The 17,995-nt window shown below is 47.1% G+C and overlaps 1 protein-coding gene across 2 annotated transcripts in view; it reads right to left on the reverse strand.

The window, feature by feature from the left end:
- Window positions 1-1,809: 1,809 nt before the first annotated feature.
- Window positions 1,810-17,995, reverse strand: part of TPST2 (tyrosylprotein sulfotransferase 2) — a 48,852-nt gene continuing 32,666 nt past the window's right edge. For both annotated transcript variants that reach the window (XM_037817131.1, XM_037817132.1), the window contains 5 exons: window positions 12,543-13,463; window positions 9,367-9,565; window positions 5,404-5,454; window positions 3,584-3,632; window positions 1,810-2,335 (listed from right to left, as the gene is read on the reverse strand). In XM_037817131.1, the coding sequence (XP_037673059.1) occupies window positions 3,591-3,632; window positions 5,404-5,454; window positions 9,367-9,565; window positions 12,543-13,384 (1,134 nt within the window). In that variant the 5' untranslated portion in view covers window positions 13,385-13,463 and the 3' untranslated portion in view covers window positions 1,810-2,335; window positions 3,584-3,590. The remainder of the gene's footprint in view (window positions 2,336-3,583; window positions 3,633-5,403; window positions 5,455-9,366; window positions 9,566-12,542; window positions 13,464-17,995) is intronic.

Raw genomic sequence — 17,995 nt, forward strand, 5'->3', positions numbered from 1 at the left:
AGACCCAATCCCACTACTTGGGGGGTGATTTGGGGCTGGAAAAGGTATTATTTCCTTCTTCCTTTTTTCTCCCTTCTTTCTTTCTTTCATTGTTTCCCCAAGCAGTTCTGTGACTATCCAGGATCTTCATGGATGACTTTCATCAAAGCTGTGAACTCCTAGAATCAGATGTAATTTGTATATGTGTGTGTGTGTGTGTGTGTTGGGGGGGCAGGGGCAGGGATCCACAGCTGTCATCAGATCCTCAAGGGGCAGTACACATGTGACAAACTGAGCCGGAGACTGATAAATGATTGGTGAGTGAATGAATGAAAGGGGTTTCCAGCCCTAAAAGGCCTAATTGCCATCCCACTGCAGCCTCAAGACAAGGACAGATGACGGCTGCCTGGCACTGGAGGGCTCATCATGTCCCAGCACCACCACCAATGTCACCCAGAAACCCCACCCAATAAGCCTGAGAAGTTTTAACTTCCACTTTTTACAGATGAGAAAATGAAGGTTCAAGCCACACAGCTAGTAAATCACTGGGCTGTAAAACCCATGCCTTAAACCACTGTGAGTCGCTGCCTTCCCAAAGCATCACAAGTTACCGTAAGATGTAAGGCCAGGGGGCCTGGGCAAAACACCTTACCCGTTAAAGACACTAAACTGTTCTTGGCCCAATTGTTCCCTCAAGGACTTGGGGGGTTCTGCCATGCCTTGCGGGGACCTCTTCTCCAGCTTTTGCTTGTGGCCGATCGTTATGGATTGACTTGTGTTCTCCCAAAACATATTTTGAGGTTCCAATCTCCAGTATGTGTAAATGTGACCATATATGGACATGGGGTCCTTAGAGATGGAATTAGGCAAGTTAAAATGAGGTCATAGTGGAGTTAGGTGGGCCCTTAATCCAACATGACTGATGTCTTTCTAAGGTGAAATTTGGACACAGATAAATAGACAGAGGGAAGAATGCCACATGATGAATAAGGCAGGGAGCACCAGAGATTGCCGGCAAGTCGGTGCCAGAAGTCCGGAGAGAGGCATGGAGCAGGTCCTCCCCAGCAGACATAAGTGGGAGCACAGCCCTGCTGACAAATTGATTTTAGGCTTCCAGCCCCCCAAATTGTGAGACAATCAATGTCTGTGTTTTAAGCCTCCCAGTCTGTGATCTTTTGTTGTAGCACCCTTGGCAAACGAGGACACCGGTTGTGCCGGTTGTATATATTACGTGCCCCAGAAAAAAGCCATATTCTTTAATGCAGTCTTGGAGGCACAGAGGTATTAATGTTGATTAGGTTGGAACCTTCTGATTGAGTGTTTCCATGGAGATATGACCCACCCAACTGTGAGTGACACCTTTGGTTAGGGTGTGACCTCTTGATTGAATGTTTCCATGGAGGTGTGGCCCCGCCCATTCAGCATGGGCCTTGATCAGTTCACTGGAGTCTTATAAAGGGGTTCACAAACAGAACTTCAGAGCTGCAACTTACAGAGACATTCTGAAGACAGCCGTTGGAAGCTGATGCTTTGGAGAACTCCATTTTGAAAAGCAACCTAGGAGGAAGCAGACGCCAGCCACGTGCCTTCCCAGCTAACAGAGGTTTTCCGGATGCCAACGGCCTTTCTCCAGTGAAGGTACCCTACTGTTGATGCCTTACCTTGGACACTTTATGGCCTTAAGACTGTAACTTTGTAATCAAATAAACCCCCTTTATAAAAGCCAACCCATTTCTGGTGTTTTGCAAAATGGCAGCATTAACAAACAGGAACACCAGTCCACCTGACAAAATTCAGTATGGAAAAAAGAAATCTATTCACGCTGCAAAGTAAGGCACGGACAGATATGCCCCTGTTCGCTTTATTCAAATAATTTGTTTTTGTTTTTTTTTTTCTCTTTGAAACAAACTTAGTAGAATCGAGGAGGAATCAAAGAAAGCCTCATATATTAAATTCTTTTTTAAATAGATTCTTTGAATTCAAAGGGAGGGTCAACAGGAGAGGCACAGATTGTGAGTCTTGTCCCAGCAAACAAAGCCTCCAAGGTGGCCCTGCAAATTAAGGAGGACGACAAATCTTTAAAAAAAAGTTCTTGAGGGGAAAAATAGAAAATACCTAAGTTTCAAAATCCGGACTACTTCTGCACTTTTCACTCCCTACCCGAGTGTCTAAGGATAGAAGAGTTCCAAGTAAGTTCTTGATGATTCCGGTTTTGCAAACATATGCAAATACATTCTTCATTAGCAGCCCCTTTTCGGCGATTAACAGCAAGCAATATGCTTGGATTAGAGGTCCGATTTCCACTCGAATGCAAAGTTTCTTCTCATCTTGGCAACAGAAAGCCACTTGCAGAGATCTGAAAAGAGGGAAGACTGCATTAGGCCCAGAGTAACAATTCTGAAATAGATTTTTTATATTTATATGTGTGATTATAGAACATGTGGACTGCATCCATCTGCATAAGCATGCGAGGCTTTATATACGCGTCCCAGATGGCCAGAGAGAATTTAAATTTAAAAGTGTTTCTTTGTACTTACCTGCAACTCAGCCTGCACCCATCTGACCTCAAAATACACCCTTCTTTTATTTATTAAGAGTAAACTGCAGAGATTATGTGATACATGCCAGTGTCTAAAAAGAACAGGGAAAACACCCGTGCAAGCTGGTTCTGACCTCGCTGTGGGATGTCCCGTAGTTTCCTGGGAGAGAGGCCGGGGGACATAAGGAAAGGGGGCCTTAACATCAGTGCCCACATCTACTTGGGGTGCCCAGCACTTTACAGCTTCCAAGCACTTCCACCCGGGCCTTCATCTCCTAAGCACCCTTGGAGGGGACGCACTGACGAATCCCCATTCTCCAGATCCAGACATGGAACATGGAGGCTGAGAGCACTGTAATCTGCTAGTCCTTTCAAATTAATTAAATCTTTGAATTCCCAAGTTCAGAATCCTTTGCCCCATGCCTCGGCAATATATGGATGGATAAACAGGCACATAAGATCATTCATTAAAAGCAACTCTGGAGAGATGACTTTTGGGGGGCTTTTGCCACTTGGTGGCTGTGTGGCCTTGGGCAACGTGAAGTCCTTCTCTGAGCTCTGGTTTTCTTCTCTGTAAGATGAGGGGGATCACATTGCCTGCCTCAAAGGGAAGCTGAGGGTTAAACGAATGGCACACGAAGAGTACCTGGGCCAATGCAGAAGGGGTTATTCTTAGAACAGAACAGCCTGTGACTATTATTAGAGCTTTCACTGGTTTGGGCCAAACCTGATGCTGTCTATAGAAGCCAGATGGGCAGGCAGTGTTCAGTGCAAAAATGATTCCAGAACCCCCCACCTCAATGGTCCCTCCCTAATGCCAGACAAACTAAAGGCCTTTTTCTGGCTGGTTCAGCAACGTTCTCCCTCCATCTGGGATCCAGAGCTAAGAGACGAGGCCTATAAATAGCTCCCCTGGCCTGTCACCATGGAAACCCCTGATGGGGCTTGGTCAACCCACCCTGGTGGACAAGTCTCCAAAGAGAGGCTCTGAAAGGACAAGCATTTCGGGAAAGAGGCTCCTGGGCTCAGCAGTGGCGAGACCCCCAGCAAAGTCGACAGGCCTACCTGGAAATCATGAGCTTCCTAAGTGGGAGGAGGTGCTGTTCTGGTTCACCTGTAGGAAGACAACACACAGAGGAAGGGGTCACAGCTAGGTGGGAGGTGGGGGGGAACCAGGATCTCCCCACCCTGAGGCTCACCCCTCAGCATCACTGAGTCATACAACTCACTCACTTATTGGGGATTTATTGCACACCTACTAGGTGCCAGGTGCTGGGGATATTGTGGTGAATGTGTCAGAACCAAGCCTATTCTTATGGAGCTTATAGTCTAATGGGAAGAGAGCCTGTTAAACAAACACATATGTAAGATAATTGTGGGAAATATGTTGGGGCGATGAATGACTGGGATTGGGGAGGCAGGAAAGGCCTCTACCAGAGTGACATTCAAGCCAAGATCCAAAAGACAAAAAACAGGTCAGCCATGCCACGATCTGGGTGGAAAAGCATTCCAGGCAGAGGGAACAGAAAAGACCTGGGGATGTGATGGGGTGGCTGGAGATAAGTGAGCAAGGGGAACTGGAGATAAGTGAGCAAGGGGAGATGAGGCTGGAAAGGTAGGGGTTTGAGGCAATTTGTGGGGCAGTTCCCTTGAGGAGGGGTGGGTCACATAAACCATTCATTTATATTTTGCTCCTAACAGGACATAAAACCTGTCCTGGGCCACCTAGATGTCTTGTATGTGCCATACGCTGCAGGAGTGGAAACTAATCCAATCCTTTTGTAGAGCAATTTTAGGCTTGTAGGTCAAGATCCTTAAAAAGACCTGGATCCTTTTACCTAGATTCCACTCCTAAAAAATACATTCTAGGGAATTCATTCAATAGAGCCCCCCACCCCACCCCCCACCCCTTACCCAGCAAAAGAGAGGTAAAATCAGGAAGATGTTCTCATGACATCATTCAGGATACTGAAAAAACTGGAAATGTTCTTAGGGAAGCCTGTAAGTAAATGGTGACATATGCATTCCACAGAGTATGCAGTCAGCCAAAATGGTAACAGTGGAACCCAAAAGGTGGACAAATATTAAGAAAGCAAAACAAAGCAGCTCACACATCAGAATTGAAACTATTGCAAAAGGTGGGCCAAAGGGCAATGTGCAAAAATGATTCGAGTCCAGGATTGTGGATCATTCCTTTCACTCTAAATTTTGTTTCTTTTTCCATTTGGTTAAAATACAAATACTGAAATAGAGCTCACTTTCTTTTTTTTTTTTCCCCAAACATGGATGCAAGAAATGCCTGCACAGGTAGCAGATTTCACTGGCAGTGTCCTGGGAAAATGTCCCAGTGGAGGGGAACACTTTTGCTGGAGTGCTCACTAATTTTGGCATCATTTTTTCACAGTGGCAAGAGATGGGGAAAAGCCTCGTATAGGGTTCCTGATTCCCACAAAGGGAGTGAGGACCCCTGCCCAAACCCCTGAGGAATGCTCAAAAAGTGGTCCCCGGGCTCTCAGAGTTCATTAATTTAATAATTAAACTGGGGACTGGCCTAAGGTGACCCATCCTTTATTTTGGAGGAACTGAGGAAAATTTTGCACTGGGTAGTGCTTGGAACTGCTGCTGTAAATAAAACTGGATTTAAGGCTAGATCAAAAGTCTGACAGAAAGTTCCCACAAAGTCCCTTCCACTGCTTTCAAGGAGAAGGAAGAGCATTAAGCTGAAGGGTCACAGCTGAATCAGACACCTAGACCCTCCAGCCCACACTCTTTATGGTGGGGAAACTGTCAACCAGATAGGGGAAGTGAAGTACCCAAGGGCATAAAGCAAGCTGGTGGCAGAGCCAGAATAACCAGAATTCAGAATTCCCACGGGGGTTTCTAACCTGAAAATATCCTTTCAGATTGGCTGGTGTTTTGTAGTCCCCTTTCAAGACCTAGGAAAGAGAAAGAAATATCACTATCATGTAAAGAATTAAAAAAATAAAATTTAGTCCCCCCACCCAACTACATCCATCCATCCTATTATCCATCCATCCATCCATCCATCCTTCCACCCACTCATCCATCCTTCCAGACAGCCATCCACACATCCATCCAACAAATATCTGTTAAGCTTCTGTTATTCCAGGCATTATTCCAAGACAAATGAAATTCCAATTCTCTTGGTGCTTCCGTTCGTTCTAGTGGGGGAACCAGACAATACACAAGTAACAACAAACATGAATAAACAAGAACACATCAGGGCATGGGAATTACTATGAAGAAAAGAAACATGATTAAAGGGCTTCTTTTGATTGGATGGGCTTTCAGAACAGGTGACCTCTGAGCTGAATCCTGAATGACAAGGAAAACCAGCCAAGCTAAGCTCTGAAGGAAAAGTCTCCCAGGTGGAACAAACAGCCATGGAAAAGGCCCTAAGTTGGGAACCTGAAAATTCTGGATCTTTCTATCATCTCTCGGTATGGAAGGCACCGTAAAGACCAGAGCTGTCCAATAGAAACATGATGTGAATCATGTATGTAATTTTTCCAATTTTATGGTAACCACCTTAAAAAAAGATTAAGAACAAACAGGTGAAATTAATTTAATAATATATTTTATTTCATGTAAAATATTTAAAATATTATCATTTCAACATGTAATTGATATAAAAATGATTAATGAGATAATACACAGACTTCTTTTTTGTCCTAAAACTTCGAAATTCAGGGTGCCTACCACAATACTAGGGGGTTAATGATACGGGGGAAAAAGGGGTATGGGTGTTTTGGGTTTTCTTTTTTTATGTCTATTTGTTATTTTTCTTTTTGGAGTAATGATTCTAAAATTGATTTTGATGATGATTGCACAACTAGATGATGATACTGGGAGACACTGATTGTATACTTCGGATGGATTATCTGGTATGTGAACATAGCCCAATAAAATCTGCAGTTAAAAAAAAAAAATCCAATGTGCATTTTACACTTACAGCACATCTCATTTTGAACTCGTGACATTTCATGGGCTCAAGAGCCATATGTGGCTAATGGCTACCACCACGGATAGCACAGATATTGACAATTTTATTAGCACTGCTTCAGTTGCTGAGCTGACTGCACTCCAGGATCCATTATAGAAACACACGGTGCAGAATACACAGAAACACACACACACAAAGATACACACAGGCACTCACAAACACACATGCACACACTCACACATACACAGACATTCACACATATGACTTTTAAACAAGGGGACTTGTCTTCCTAGTAACAGCAAAACTACTGGAAAGACCAAACATCCTGGGCAGAAACATCTTTGGAAGAAAAGTAGAATTTCCTAGAGCTATCTTTCACTTAAAGAAAACAAAGCAAAAAGCTTCAGAGCTGATCTTAACCACCTGTGCTCATCAGAATTATGCATTTTTTATGAAATACAGAAAGCCAGGCCTTACTCTGGTGGCTTCTGACCCAGTGATGACTGTAAAAGCCTCTGTCTTTAAAGAAATTCCAGAAGAGCTGCTGCTGGCTAAGAACCACTGGGGCGGGTAGGCCCAGCCTGATGTGCCCCCTGCGTGCCTCATCCTGTCCCACTGCCGCGTCTGGGAAGCACCCGGAGGCTGGATTTCAAGATCGCCACCTTCTTCTCTTTAACCTAGTTTTTTTTTTTTTTTTTAATTGTGATATATATATGTGTAGAAAAGTATACAAAACATATAAATATAGCTCAAAGATTAATAACCAAGGGAGCCCTGGGTGATAACAACCCCATGATATTGTATCTACATTAGATCTCTCAGTATTTCTGCAAATAAATGTTTGCAACATCAACAGACATGGGGGTGGGGGAGCAGGGAGGGAAGGAGGGACTGCTGAAACCCACAGATGAGTCCACCCTTCAAACACAAGGAGAGAGTCCCCAAGGTCAGGGCTGGTAAATTCTCCTTGTTAAAGAGAGGGGAGCAAGGGTTGGCAAGGTGTTAAAGACTTGTGAGCACCAAATGGAGACTTTTCTTCATTGGTCAATTGAAGAATGAAAGGAGAATGAGAGGAATGACTTTCTCCCTTTGCAATTCAATACAAGAGCTGCTTTCTAATACCTGCACGTGTTCAGAAATGCTGAGCAGAAGTTTCAATGAAGACTTTGGGTCTTAATGATATAAAAGGCTGAGGGAGTTCTACTGCAGGCCCGAATCCCATTTTCAAATATTTTAACTTAGTGTCTGTAAGGAAATCAGGATACAGCACCCAAAGTGTAAGCTAGAAGCTATGACAGTAGCGTGTGATTATGATCCTGAACTTGTTAACTATTCTTTTGTCCAGGGAGTATCAGCCTACTTTAACATTTCAAACACCCCTCTTCAAAGACATTTCCCTCCATCAACTAAACCAAGGAGAACTGAAAAGGAATTTAAACTACCCTAGCCTCTCATTTGTCTGGAAAAATCAACATGAAACTTTATGAAGGCATATGAGGGACCATATGCCTTCGTGAGGCACATTTAGGCCCAGTCCTAGCAAGGATTTAAAGTGCTTTACAAACAGATGAACAAACAAACAAAATAGCTAGAGAAGTAGGGTGGAGAGGGAAAACAAGAGGAGATCAAGAAAATAAAAAGAAAACCAACAGAATGAGAGAAAATATTTGGAAACTATATATCTGATAATGGATTTCTATCCAGAATATATAAAGAACTCCTACAACTCAACCACAAAAAGACGAACAACCCAATTAAAAAATGGGCAAAGGTTTTAAACAGTTCTCCAAAGAGGATGTACAAATGGCTAAAAAGCACATAAAAAGATGCTCAACATCATTAACCACTAGGGAAATGCAAATCAAAACCACGATGAGATACTGCTTCACACCCACTGAATGGCTATTATTAAAAAATGGAAAATAAGTGCTGGCAAGGATGCAGAGAAATAGGAACCCTCAGACATTGCTGGTGGGGATGTAAAATGGTACAGCTGCTGTCGAAAACTTTTTGGCTGTGCCTCAGAAACTTATGCAGAAATATCATATGATCCGGCAATCCTGCTACTAAGTATATACCCAAAAGAATTGAAAGCAGGGATTTGAACAGATATTTGCACACCAGTGTTCACAGCAGCATTATTCACAGTAGCCAAAAGATGGAAGCAAACCAAGTGTCAACAGACGGATGGATAAATAAAATGGGATATATCCATACAATGGAATATTTATTCAGCCAAAAGAAATAAAGTTCTGATACATACTACAACATGATGGAGCCTTGAAGACACCATGTTGAGTGAAAGAAGTTAGAAACAAAAGGACAAAACTGTATGATTTCTCTTATATGAAATATTTAAAATAAGCAAATTTATAGAGACAGAGAGCAGAATAGTGGTTGCCAGGGATGGGTGGAGGGGGAAATAGGGAGTTACTGCTTAATGGGTACAAGCTTTTCTGGGAGGATGAAAGTGTTCTGGAAATAGAGTGGTGAAAAATTACACAATATTGTCAGTGCAGTTAATGTCACAGAATTGTTCACTGAAAAATGGTTAAAATGATTTTTTATGTTATGTACTCTTTACTATAATTTTAAAAAGTTTTAAAAAAAAACAATAGGAGAGAAATAAGATGAAATTAGTACACAAATAGGTCTGAGGTTAGACGCTACAGAGTGTGAGAGACACATTACCAGCTAGCTTTGAGCTTCCTTGCAGCCTAAGCAAAAATGGAAATACAGGTAGTTATAAGATTCATAGTGTCCATTAGATAGAAATGAGCCAGCTACTCAGGAATCAAGAAACCAAGTATTTTCTCAGATAGCAAGAAGCTTCGACCCCAGCCGGAGCCTGGGAGCACATCTCCATGTGCACCCCTGCACTCACCCGGTACGTGTTGTTGATGACGATGGGGTCGGGGTTGCCATAGTTGGGTGGGTTTGCATAGGGGTCATAGCCGAGCCGAGCCAGCATGGGGGCGATCTGGGCCATGTCCCTCACCACATCCTCAGGGATGTGGCCGATCCACTTGGAGAGCGCTTCTAGGTTTACAGGCTTGATGACCTGGTCTGTGGACCGCTCGATCCTGGGGAGAGAGGACAGGCTGGAGAGGGGACAGCAGACCCAGGTTGCACCTGGGGGGCCTCTCTGCTCACTCGTTCTGGGGGCAGCGGGAATGGCTGGGGATTCCTGGGGTCTGGCCCAGCTCTACCACCACCAACTGGGAGAGTACGAGCAAGTCACTTTAGCCTCGTGATACCTCTTCTGTACAATGGGGATGAGAGCGTGTGGTGGGAAGTTGAGAGAATGTACTAGCCAATGCACACTATTGGTGCACAGATTCTGCTTCTTTGACTTCCCTGGTATTTTTAAAATAACTTTTTATTTGTACAACCAATGTGGATATTTTGCCCTTGTAAGGAAATTGTAAAACACTAAAGATGAAGCTAGAAGTCCCTTGCTTACCACTCTCAGTACATCAGCTCCCACAGGTACACCATAGAACATTCTAGAATACATCCCACCCTTTTGATCCTTTTTTTGCCCCTTCAATAGCAGAATGGTCAAGAGCAGACTCAAGGGCCAGACTGCCTAGATCAAATGTCAGCTGCACCACCTCTGGCTGTGTGGCTTTGAGTGAATTATTTCACCTCTCTGAGCCTCAGTTCCTCACCTACAAAATGGAAATAATAATAATATCTACTTTGTTGAGCTGTTGTGAGGATTAAATGAGTTCATACAATGAAAAGAGCTTAAAAGAGTATAGAGTACATTCTAAGTTCTCAATAACCGTTAGCTGTCACACACACAGTCTACTATTATGTTTGCAGTTTTTAACACAGAAATTCTATGCTATATGTATTGTTCTGCAACTTTTTTTCCCTCAATAATACCTCATTCTTTAGTCCAGCTGTGTGGTATTGCATAGTATAAAGACACTATAGCTTATTTTTCCATTCCCCCAAAGATGGGCATTCAGGTTGCTTCCAGGTTTTCGCTGTTAGAATAGAACAATCTTCATATCAACTGTGCGTCCTTCCAGTCCCCTAAAACAGGCTCACCAAGCCGTGTGAATCATGAAGCTTTTACCAATTATAATTCAGGCACCTTGTAGGGTGGGGTGTGGGGAATCTGGGACTGAAGGCATATTTCTAGATGCATCCATCCCAACTAAGAAATGACTTGGAGATAAAGAACAGAAAAAGAAAGATGTAGCAAAAGGAAGACAGGATGGGGAGTGCGAGGAACTGGGGAAGGTGAAAGGGTGTGAAGTCATGGGAAGAACATGGACTTGAAGTCTGGAGACCCAAATTTAAACCTTAGCTCTATCCATTACGTCAAAATTCTCTAATATATGTATGGCCTTTGACATGACCCTCATATTTCTCAGACATTACGGTACAGCATAATGGGGACACATCCCCGAACATTCACGGGAGAAAGGCTTGGCAAGAGTCAATAAAACTGGAAATAACCAAAGTGTCCAATAAAAGGGGATGTTAAATAGAATATGGTAATTCACGTACCTGGCCATTCAAAATGATGTTGTATTGGATGCCATGGGCAAGAGGTCCCACAGATAAAGTGGAAAAAGGCTACTACGTACAATGTTCCTTAGGACTCTGGTTTTATCGATATGCCCTGACAAAGGCCCAACAGGTGGTGTCTTTCTCTTCCTTACTGTGTATTTTCCCAACTTTCTACAATGAAAAGATATTCCCTGGGTAATCTGATTCTCTGTGATGATCATTTATATCCCAGCTCTTGGCTCTTCGCTGCCAGGGAGAAGAGCTGCTTTGAGCTTCCCCCTCTGCACAGCACACCACAGACCTCTCAGGGATGGAACCTAACAGGCACCAGCCATGGGAGAGAGGGGACAGTGCTCCCTCCCCTGGGCTCTCCCAGATGCCTGGGCCTGATCAGGATGGAGACTCCCAGAGATGGCACACTCTGCTTCCACAAAATTCAAGTGCTCTGGGTCTCGAGTGAGGGACAGCCTCCCCAAAGGAGGATGGCAGAAAGCAAGGGACAGAGGGAGGGGGGAATGACCCAGGGTGTGGAGAGCCTAAGAGCACACACTTCAGAGTCTGACAGGCCTAGGGTTCAAATCCTGGCACCTAACACTTTGCTAGCTGGGTGGCCTCAAGCCAGTACCTTTTCTTTCGGTTCCTGTCATCTGTAAAATGGGGATAAATGTAGTCCCCACTTCCTTGACTGCTGTGAGGATTAAGAGAAAATATTTCTCAGACTTAATGGTATAGAAATAATGTGGACACGTCCCAGAATATTCACAGGAGAAAGGCTTGGAAAGAGTCAAGAAAACTGGAAATAACTGAAGTGTCCAGCAATAGGGGATGTTAAATAGAATATGGTAATTCATGTAATGGAAAGTTATCTGGCCACTCATAATGACATCACCACAGAATATTGAATGCCATGGGCAAGACGTCCATATATAAAGTGAAAAGGGGGGCTTAACTGTGTGCTGGCCAAATAGCTTCTGAAACAGTAATATGGTGAGGATGATGTGTTTTCCCAATGAGAGCAACAGCAACCCTAAAATAACAATAAAAGAAATAACAATAGCAGCAACTAACACATTTTATCCTATTCCATGCTCATAAGTGCCAATGAAGTAGGTAAGTTATATCCCAGTGTTATGATGGCTTAAATGGAGGCACAGAAAGGTTAAGTCACCAGGGTTCTAACTTAGGGAGCCTGGTTCCAGAATCTGTGCTCTTAACCTTTACCCACTCCTGCCTTCCTACAAAGCACATTCAAATGCTTGCTGATTCTCCTAGAAACGAATGTCTCCATTTTTTTGGTCCTGAAACCAGGTCTCAGAGAGGCCACAGAGCTAAGGGGAGGGAGATCTGGTGGGTGGCTCTACTCTTAGCCACCCCCTTGGCAGATCACCAGTACAAAAGAGGAGGCTGAGCTCAGAGAGATACAGCGACCTGCCCAAGGCCACACAGCTTGGTGAGCAGAGCTGAGCTTGCAGACCCCAGGGCCATGGCGGGGTGGGGAGTGGGGTTGGGCAGAAGCTTCTGCGCTCCACTCACTTGGACAGGGAGACTCCACCGGGCTTGCCAATGAGGTCCTCGTGGTGCAAGACGGCGTCACTCCAGGTGATGCCGAGGAAGTCGAGGATGAGCTTGAGGGAGCGCCTGGGGTGCAGCACCAGCTGCTCGTAGTACACGGGCAGGCACTTGTCCTTGCCCACCTCCAGGCACTGGGCGTACATCACCTCGATGGCCCTGTTCCACTTGGTGAGGCAGTCGCGGTAGCTGCTGAGGTCAAAGCCCGCGATGGTGACCTTGCGCGTGATCATGGAGTGCACTGAGGCCCGGCCGTCCCGCACCATCAGCAGGAACTTGGAATTGGGGAAGAGGCGCGACAGGTAGACCGAGGACTTGAGCGCGAAGGGGTCCTTGTTGCAGAGCACGCGGGCCGGCTCGCCGTGCTTGGCGATCACCTCCAGGATGAAGGCCTGCATGGCGGCGTCCAGCACCTCGTCCGTCACGCCCGCCTCGTCCAGCCGCAGCTTCTCGCGGCCGGACTTGGACCAGGCCTGGCGCATGGCCAGCACCCGGGGGATGATGCGGGTCTCCTCGCCGCAGCGCACCTCGGGGTGGGCGTCCAGCATGGCGCGCATGAGCGTGGTGCCGCTGCGGGGCACGCCGCCCACGAAGATGAGCGGCATGGCCTTGCCGTAGCGGTACTCCACGCGGTCGGCGCCCACTATCACCAGCTCCTCCTGCTCCGGCCGCATGGCCCGCCGGGGGCTCCGCGGGCCCGCCAGCACCGCCCGGCACTCCAGCACCTGCTGCCCCAGCTGGACCGCCAGGACCAGGGCCAGGGCGCAGGCGGCCGCCAGCAGCGCCCTCCGTGCCGACAGGCGCATGCTGGGCCGGGGGAGGCGCAGGCCCCGGCCGGGGGGCCGCCTCAGTGACCGGGCAGCCGGCGGCCTGTCGGGCTCACATCTGGGGAGAGAGGGGGGGACACACATGGTCAGGGAAGGCCTTCGCCCCGCAGACCCCAAGAGAGGCGAAGGCCATCTTGGGGACACACAGGGCACTCACTGTGCGCCTGCACCCTGCTAGGCCTTTTGCGTTAAGTCACCAAATCCTCCAGCCACCCTAGAGGGGAGGTCTCCCAGGGGCTCTGGAGCCCCACCGCCTGGGTTCAAATCCCGACTGCCTACTTTCTAGGCAGTTCTTTTAACTTCTCAATGCCTCAGTTTTCCCATCTGATAAATGGAGCCATGGTTATTATACAATACTATCAAATGGGGAAAAAATAATAATCCCCCAGAATGTCAGATTGCAAAGCACACCCGTTCCACCTGGGCAAGGGTTTCTGTCTGTTTTGTTGCCTGCTGTATCCCTGACTCCTTGAACAGTGCCAGGCCCTGCTCATTCAGCCAACGTGCAGTCCATAAATATTTACTGAGCACCTACTAGGTGCCAGGGGATTATTTTCCCCTTTTATAGCACTTATAAAGTCATCATTGTAGACAGAGGGGGAAACTGAGGCACAGAACAGTTGTATCACTTGCTCCCAGTCACAAGCTGGGAGAGCGGCCATGTCAGGGTCTGAGATTCGAACCCAGGCCATCGGACTCCAGTGTCTGCTCTCAATGACCACACTCTGTCTCTGCAGGAAATGCTTTTCATAGTTGACTCTGAATACCCTGGTCAGGACTTCTTTCAGGATCGCCATCCATTCATTCATTCTTCATTCAGTGAATGTTTATTAAGAACTAATAAGAACAGGACAGTGGACAAGACAGCCAGGCCTCTGACCTCGAGGAACTTACGTCCTAGCAGGGAAGCAAGTAAGGCATGAGCTATGGACAGACCGTGATAACAGCTGTCAAAGGTTGGGATTAAGTAGGGGAGAGAGAGTAGGGCAGTTAAGGAGGGCCTCTTGGAGGAGGTGGCACCCACACTGAGAGCTGGATGACCAGGAGGAGCTTGCCAGGGGCAGATGTATAGGAAGTGTGGGCCCCAAGAAGGGAAAAAGCTTGGGGTGTTCATGGAACTGAGAAAAAGCTGGGGAGGGCAGCACCCAGGCAGGGCCTTGGGGACAAGGGGCAGTCCCTCGGGGGACTTTTGCTGGCTTTTCTGGGGAGACAGGCTGCAGGGGTGAGAAGGGAGGACGGAGACTGATCAGGAAGTTCCCACAGGCACCCTGGGTAGACTTGGGGTGATGGTAGGGAATGGGGTAGGGGACACAAGTCAGGAATTATGACCCTGAAGCCTAAACCCCTCCCCAGCATTGCTAATAAAGAAGATGGGACTTCAGTGGCAATTTTTCAGGGCTTGCCTGGAAAAGCAGGGGTCCGCCCAGCTCAGCACCCCCCCTTCTTCAGGCACCCAAAATGACAGCTCTGTCTCCTCCCGTTTTCCCCCAATGCCCCTCGATTTTGCAGCTCTGAGCTCAACATAGAAGGTACAGACTCGAACCCCAGTTGGACACTCACCCAATCTCGGACCACCCTTAGCCCTTATTTATGTCACCCTTGCTGGGTCTCTGAGCCTTGGTTTCCCCCACCTGCCCCTCCCACCTCTCTCCAGAATCAAAGGGCTTGAGGTCTCTGGTTGAGGGCCTGGGTTCGTCCTGGGCTCTTGCCACTTCCTGGCTGTGTGAGCTTGGGCAACAGACTTAACTTCTCTGAGCCTCTTCTATAAAATGGGTCTAAGAGTGTCGACCTCAGTGGGTTGTCGTGAACATTAAGTGCCCCCCCCATATGGAAAATAACTGAAGGACATGCCCAGCACATAGTATAAGCATTAAAAAAAAAAAACACATCAGCAGTTCCTACCATTATCCTTGGCTATTTGTTTATGTGCCGGGAGTTGAAGCTACGGAGCTAATTGGCACAGCCTTGTCCCCAGACCTGCTCACACTGCGCTCCCAGACCTAGGACGAAGTGGTGAGTGTACCCTGAGGGGTGAGGGAAGACTTCCTGGAGGTGGCCCTCAGGCTGAGTTATGAATAGTGGATAGGAAACAGCCCAGGTGGAGAAGGGAGGGAAGGGTGTTTTTGGCAAAGGGAACAGCCAGTGCAAAGTCCCAGAGGCACAAAAGAACCCAGTGGGCGGCTTAGAGGATGATGGAAGGTCTGATAGGAAGGGAGGAGGGGAGATGGCAAGATGGCATCCCTCTTTGGACATGAGGCTCAACCCCAAAACACCAAGGGACCTGGTTCTCAGCTGGGCCAATCTGTCCACCAGAGCTCTTTGGGCCCCTACGGTCATAGTAGGTGGAAAATAGTGGAAAATAGACATTAAAGCAGAGGACACGGGCAGCCTTAGGCCTGGGGTGGAAACCACCGAGAGGTTCTGGCATTTCCTGGAATGTGGCTTTGGGAGAGTCACTTCACCCTCTTAGCCACAGTTTCCTCAGCTGCAAAAGAGGGGTGAGTCTGCTAACCTCAAAGGGCTGCTGGGAGGACTCTGGAGGCGGCTGATAAAGCAGAGCTGAGCCTCTTCCTGGGGTCACTAACTGCTCTGGGCAGCAGATAACAGCACAGACTCCCCAGAAAAATGTGCTATTAAATCTTGCTGACAATTGTGAGGGGTGGGGGTGGTTCATAGGCACTCTAATTCCTGGGCTACTTTCAAGGGAAAAGGGTCTGGGCAGGACATAAAGCCATTCAGAAATGCCTCCTTGAGTGCCTTGGTTTCTGCCAGGCCACAGTGACCTTCTCCCTTTAGACGGGTGACTAGAATTCGGCTGATCTGCACCTCAATGCCAATGCCCCTGGGGGCCTGTCACTCTTCCCTTAGCTTGAAATAGCACAATCATCATTTCTTCCTGACACTTGGGGGGGAGTGAGGGAATGGAGATTGGGGGGAACAGACAGGGCTAGGGGGTGCAGAGAAGAAGAGAAAGGGAAATAATTTAGAAACGAGAAGTTCCTTCCAGAAAAGACAGGTGTGTGTGTGTACGTGGGGGGCAGTCGCTGTGTGTGAATGTATGTATGTGGTAGGGGGTGTGGAAAGTTTGTGGGTAAGGGGAGGGTCTGTGGGTGTGTATGTGTGGGTCTGTGGGTACAGGGATCTATATATAAATGTGTGTATGGCTGTATGTGTGTGTGTGTGTGTGTGTGTGTGCACGCACAAGCTTATGTTTGGGGTTGGAAGTAATCTGGACACCAAATACCTGGGGGAAAGACTGAGAAAAATGGACAAGCAGCACAAAGAAAATCTTATTGACTTTTACTAATTTTGCAAACTGCAGATCATTCATCTGACCTCAGCTCGTTCAGGCCTAAGGAACTAGCTGGGTGCTTGGTATTTATTGAGCACTGTGGTGGCCTGGAGCTATGTAACCCAAGAAAACTTGTTCTTAATCTTGATCCATTCCTGTGGGCGTGAACCCACTGCAAGTAGGACCTTTTGATGCAGTTACTTCAGTTAAGGTGTGGCCCAACCAAATCAGGATGGGTCTTAAACCTATTTCTAGAAGCTTTATAGGAAAGGTCACAGAGAAGCCATGGGGAACAACCAGAACTAGAAGTCAACAGAACCCAGAAGAGAAAAGAGAAGAAGCTGCCATGTGCATTGCTATGTGACAGAAATGCCAAGGAATCCCAAAGATTTCCAGCCAGCCAAAAGATCCCAACCCCAGAAGGAAGCAAGCCTTCTAGCTTCTGAAACTGGGAGCCAATAAATTCCTGTTTTAAATAATTCCTAATTATTTATTAGGCCCACCTATCATATGGTATTTGTTTTAGCAGCTGAGAAACTAAAACAAGCTTCCTCTGCTTTTGATGCATTATCTGACAGGATCCTTACCACAGCCCCTAGGTACAAATGACTCACCCCGGCAGCTCAGAGATACACAGCAACGTGCCTAAGGTCACACAGCCTGGGCCTGGAGATTGGACCGGGCCCAGGCAGAGCTGCTCACTGGCCTTGAACAGGACCCAGCAAGAGGCCCACCAGAAGAAACTGGCTCAAAGCAAGTGGGCCAGAGATAAGCAGAAGCCAGCAAAAACTCGGAGGAGGACTTGAGAAGAAAACGCAGAGCAACTTGGCAGAGAGAAAGCAGCTGGGAATCCACACAAAGCAGGGGGGCAGCTTCCTGGCTATCCAGAGCCTGGGACCTGGGCCTGCCCTCTGCTCCCCCTGCCTGGGAGGTCCCTGGCAAGGGAGGTGTCCTGGCTTCCTGCAACTACCAGGGAGGCAGTGAGAAGGGTGAGTGGCTTGGAGTTCTGCAGCTCCAGGTTCAAATCTCAGCTCTGCCACTTTCCAGCTGGTGACCTGAACAAGGGGCTTTACCTCTCTGGGCTTCTATTTCTTCCTCAAAAAGAAAATGGGGAAGGAGGTGGTAATAATAACTTTTCCTCATGGAGCAATTGTGAGGCTCAGGCAACTTTTCTGTGAAGTGAAAATGCTAGCATGGGTAAGATGGGAGGAGAGAGGGTTCGAGTTCCGGCTGTGCCTTGAATCTGCTGTGTGATGCTAGGCAAGTTCCCTGCCCTCTCTGGGCCTCAACCTTCTCTA

The sequence above is a fragment of the Choloepus didactylus genome, chromosome 23 (assembly GCF_015220235.1).
Source record: "Choloepus didactylus isolate mChoDid1 chromosome 23, mChoDid1.pri, whole genome shotgun sequence".
NCBI classification, from domain to species: Eukaryota; Metazoa; Chordata; class Mammalia; order Pilosa; family Megalonychidae; genus Choloepus; species Choloepus didactylus.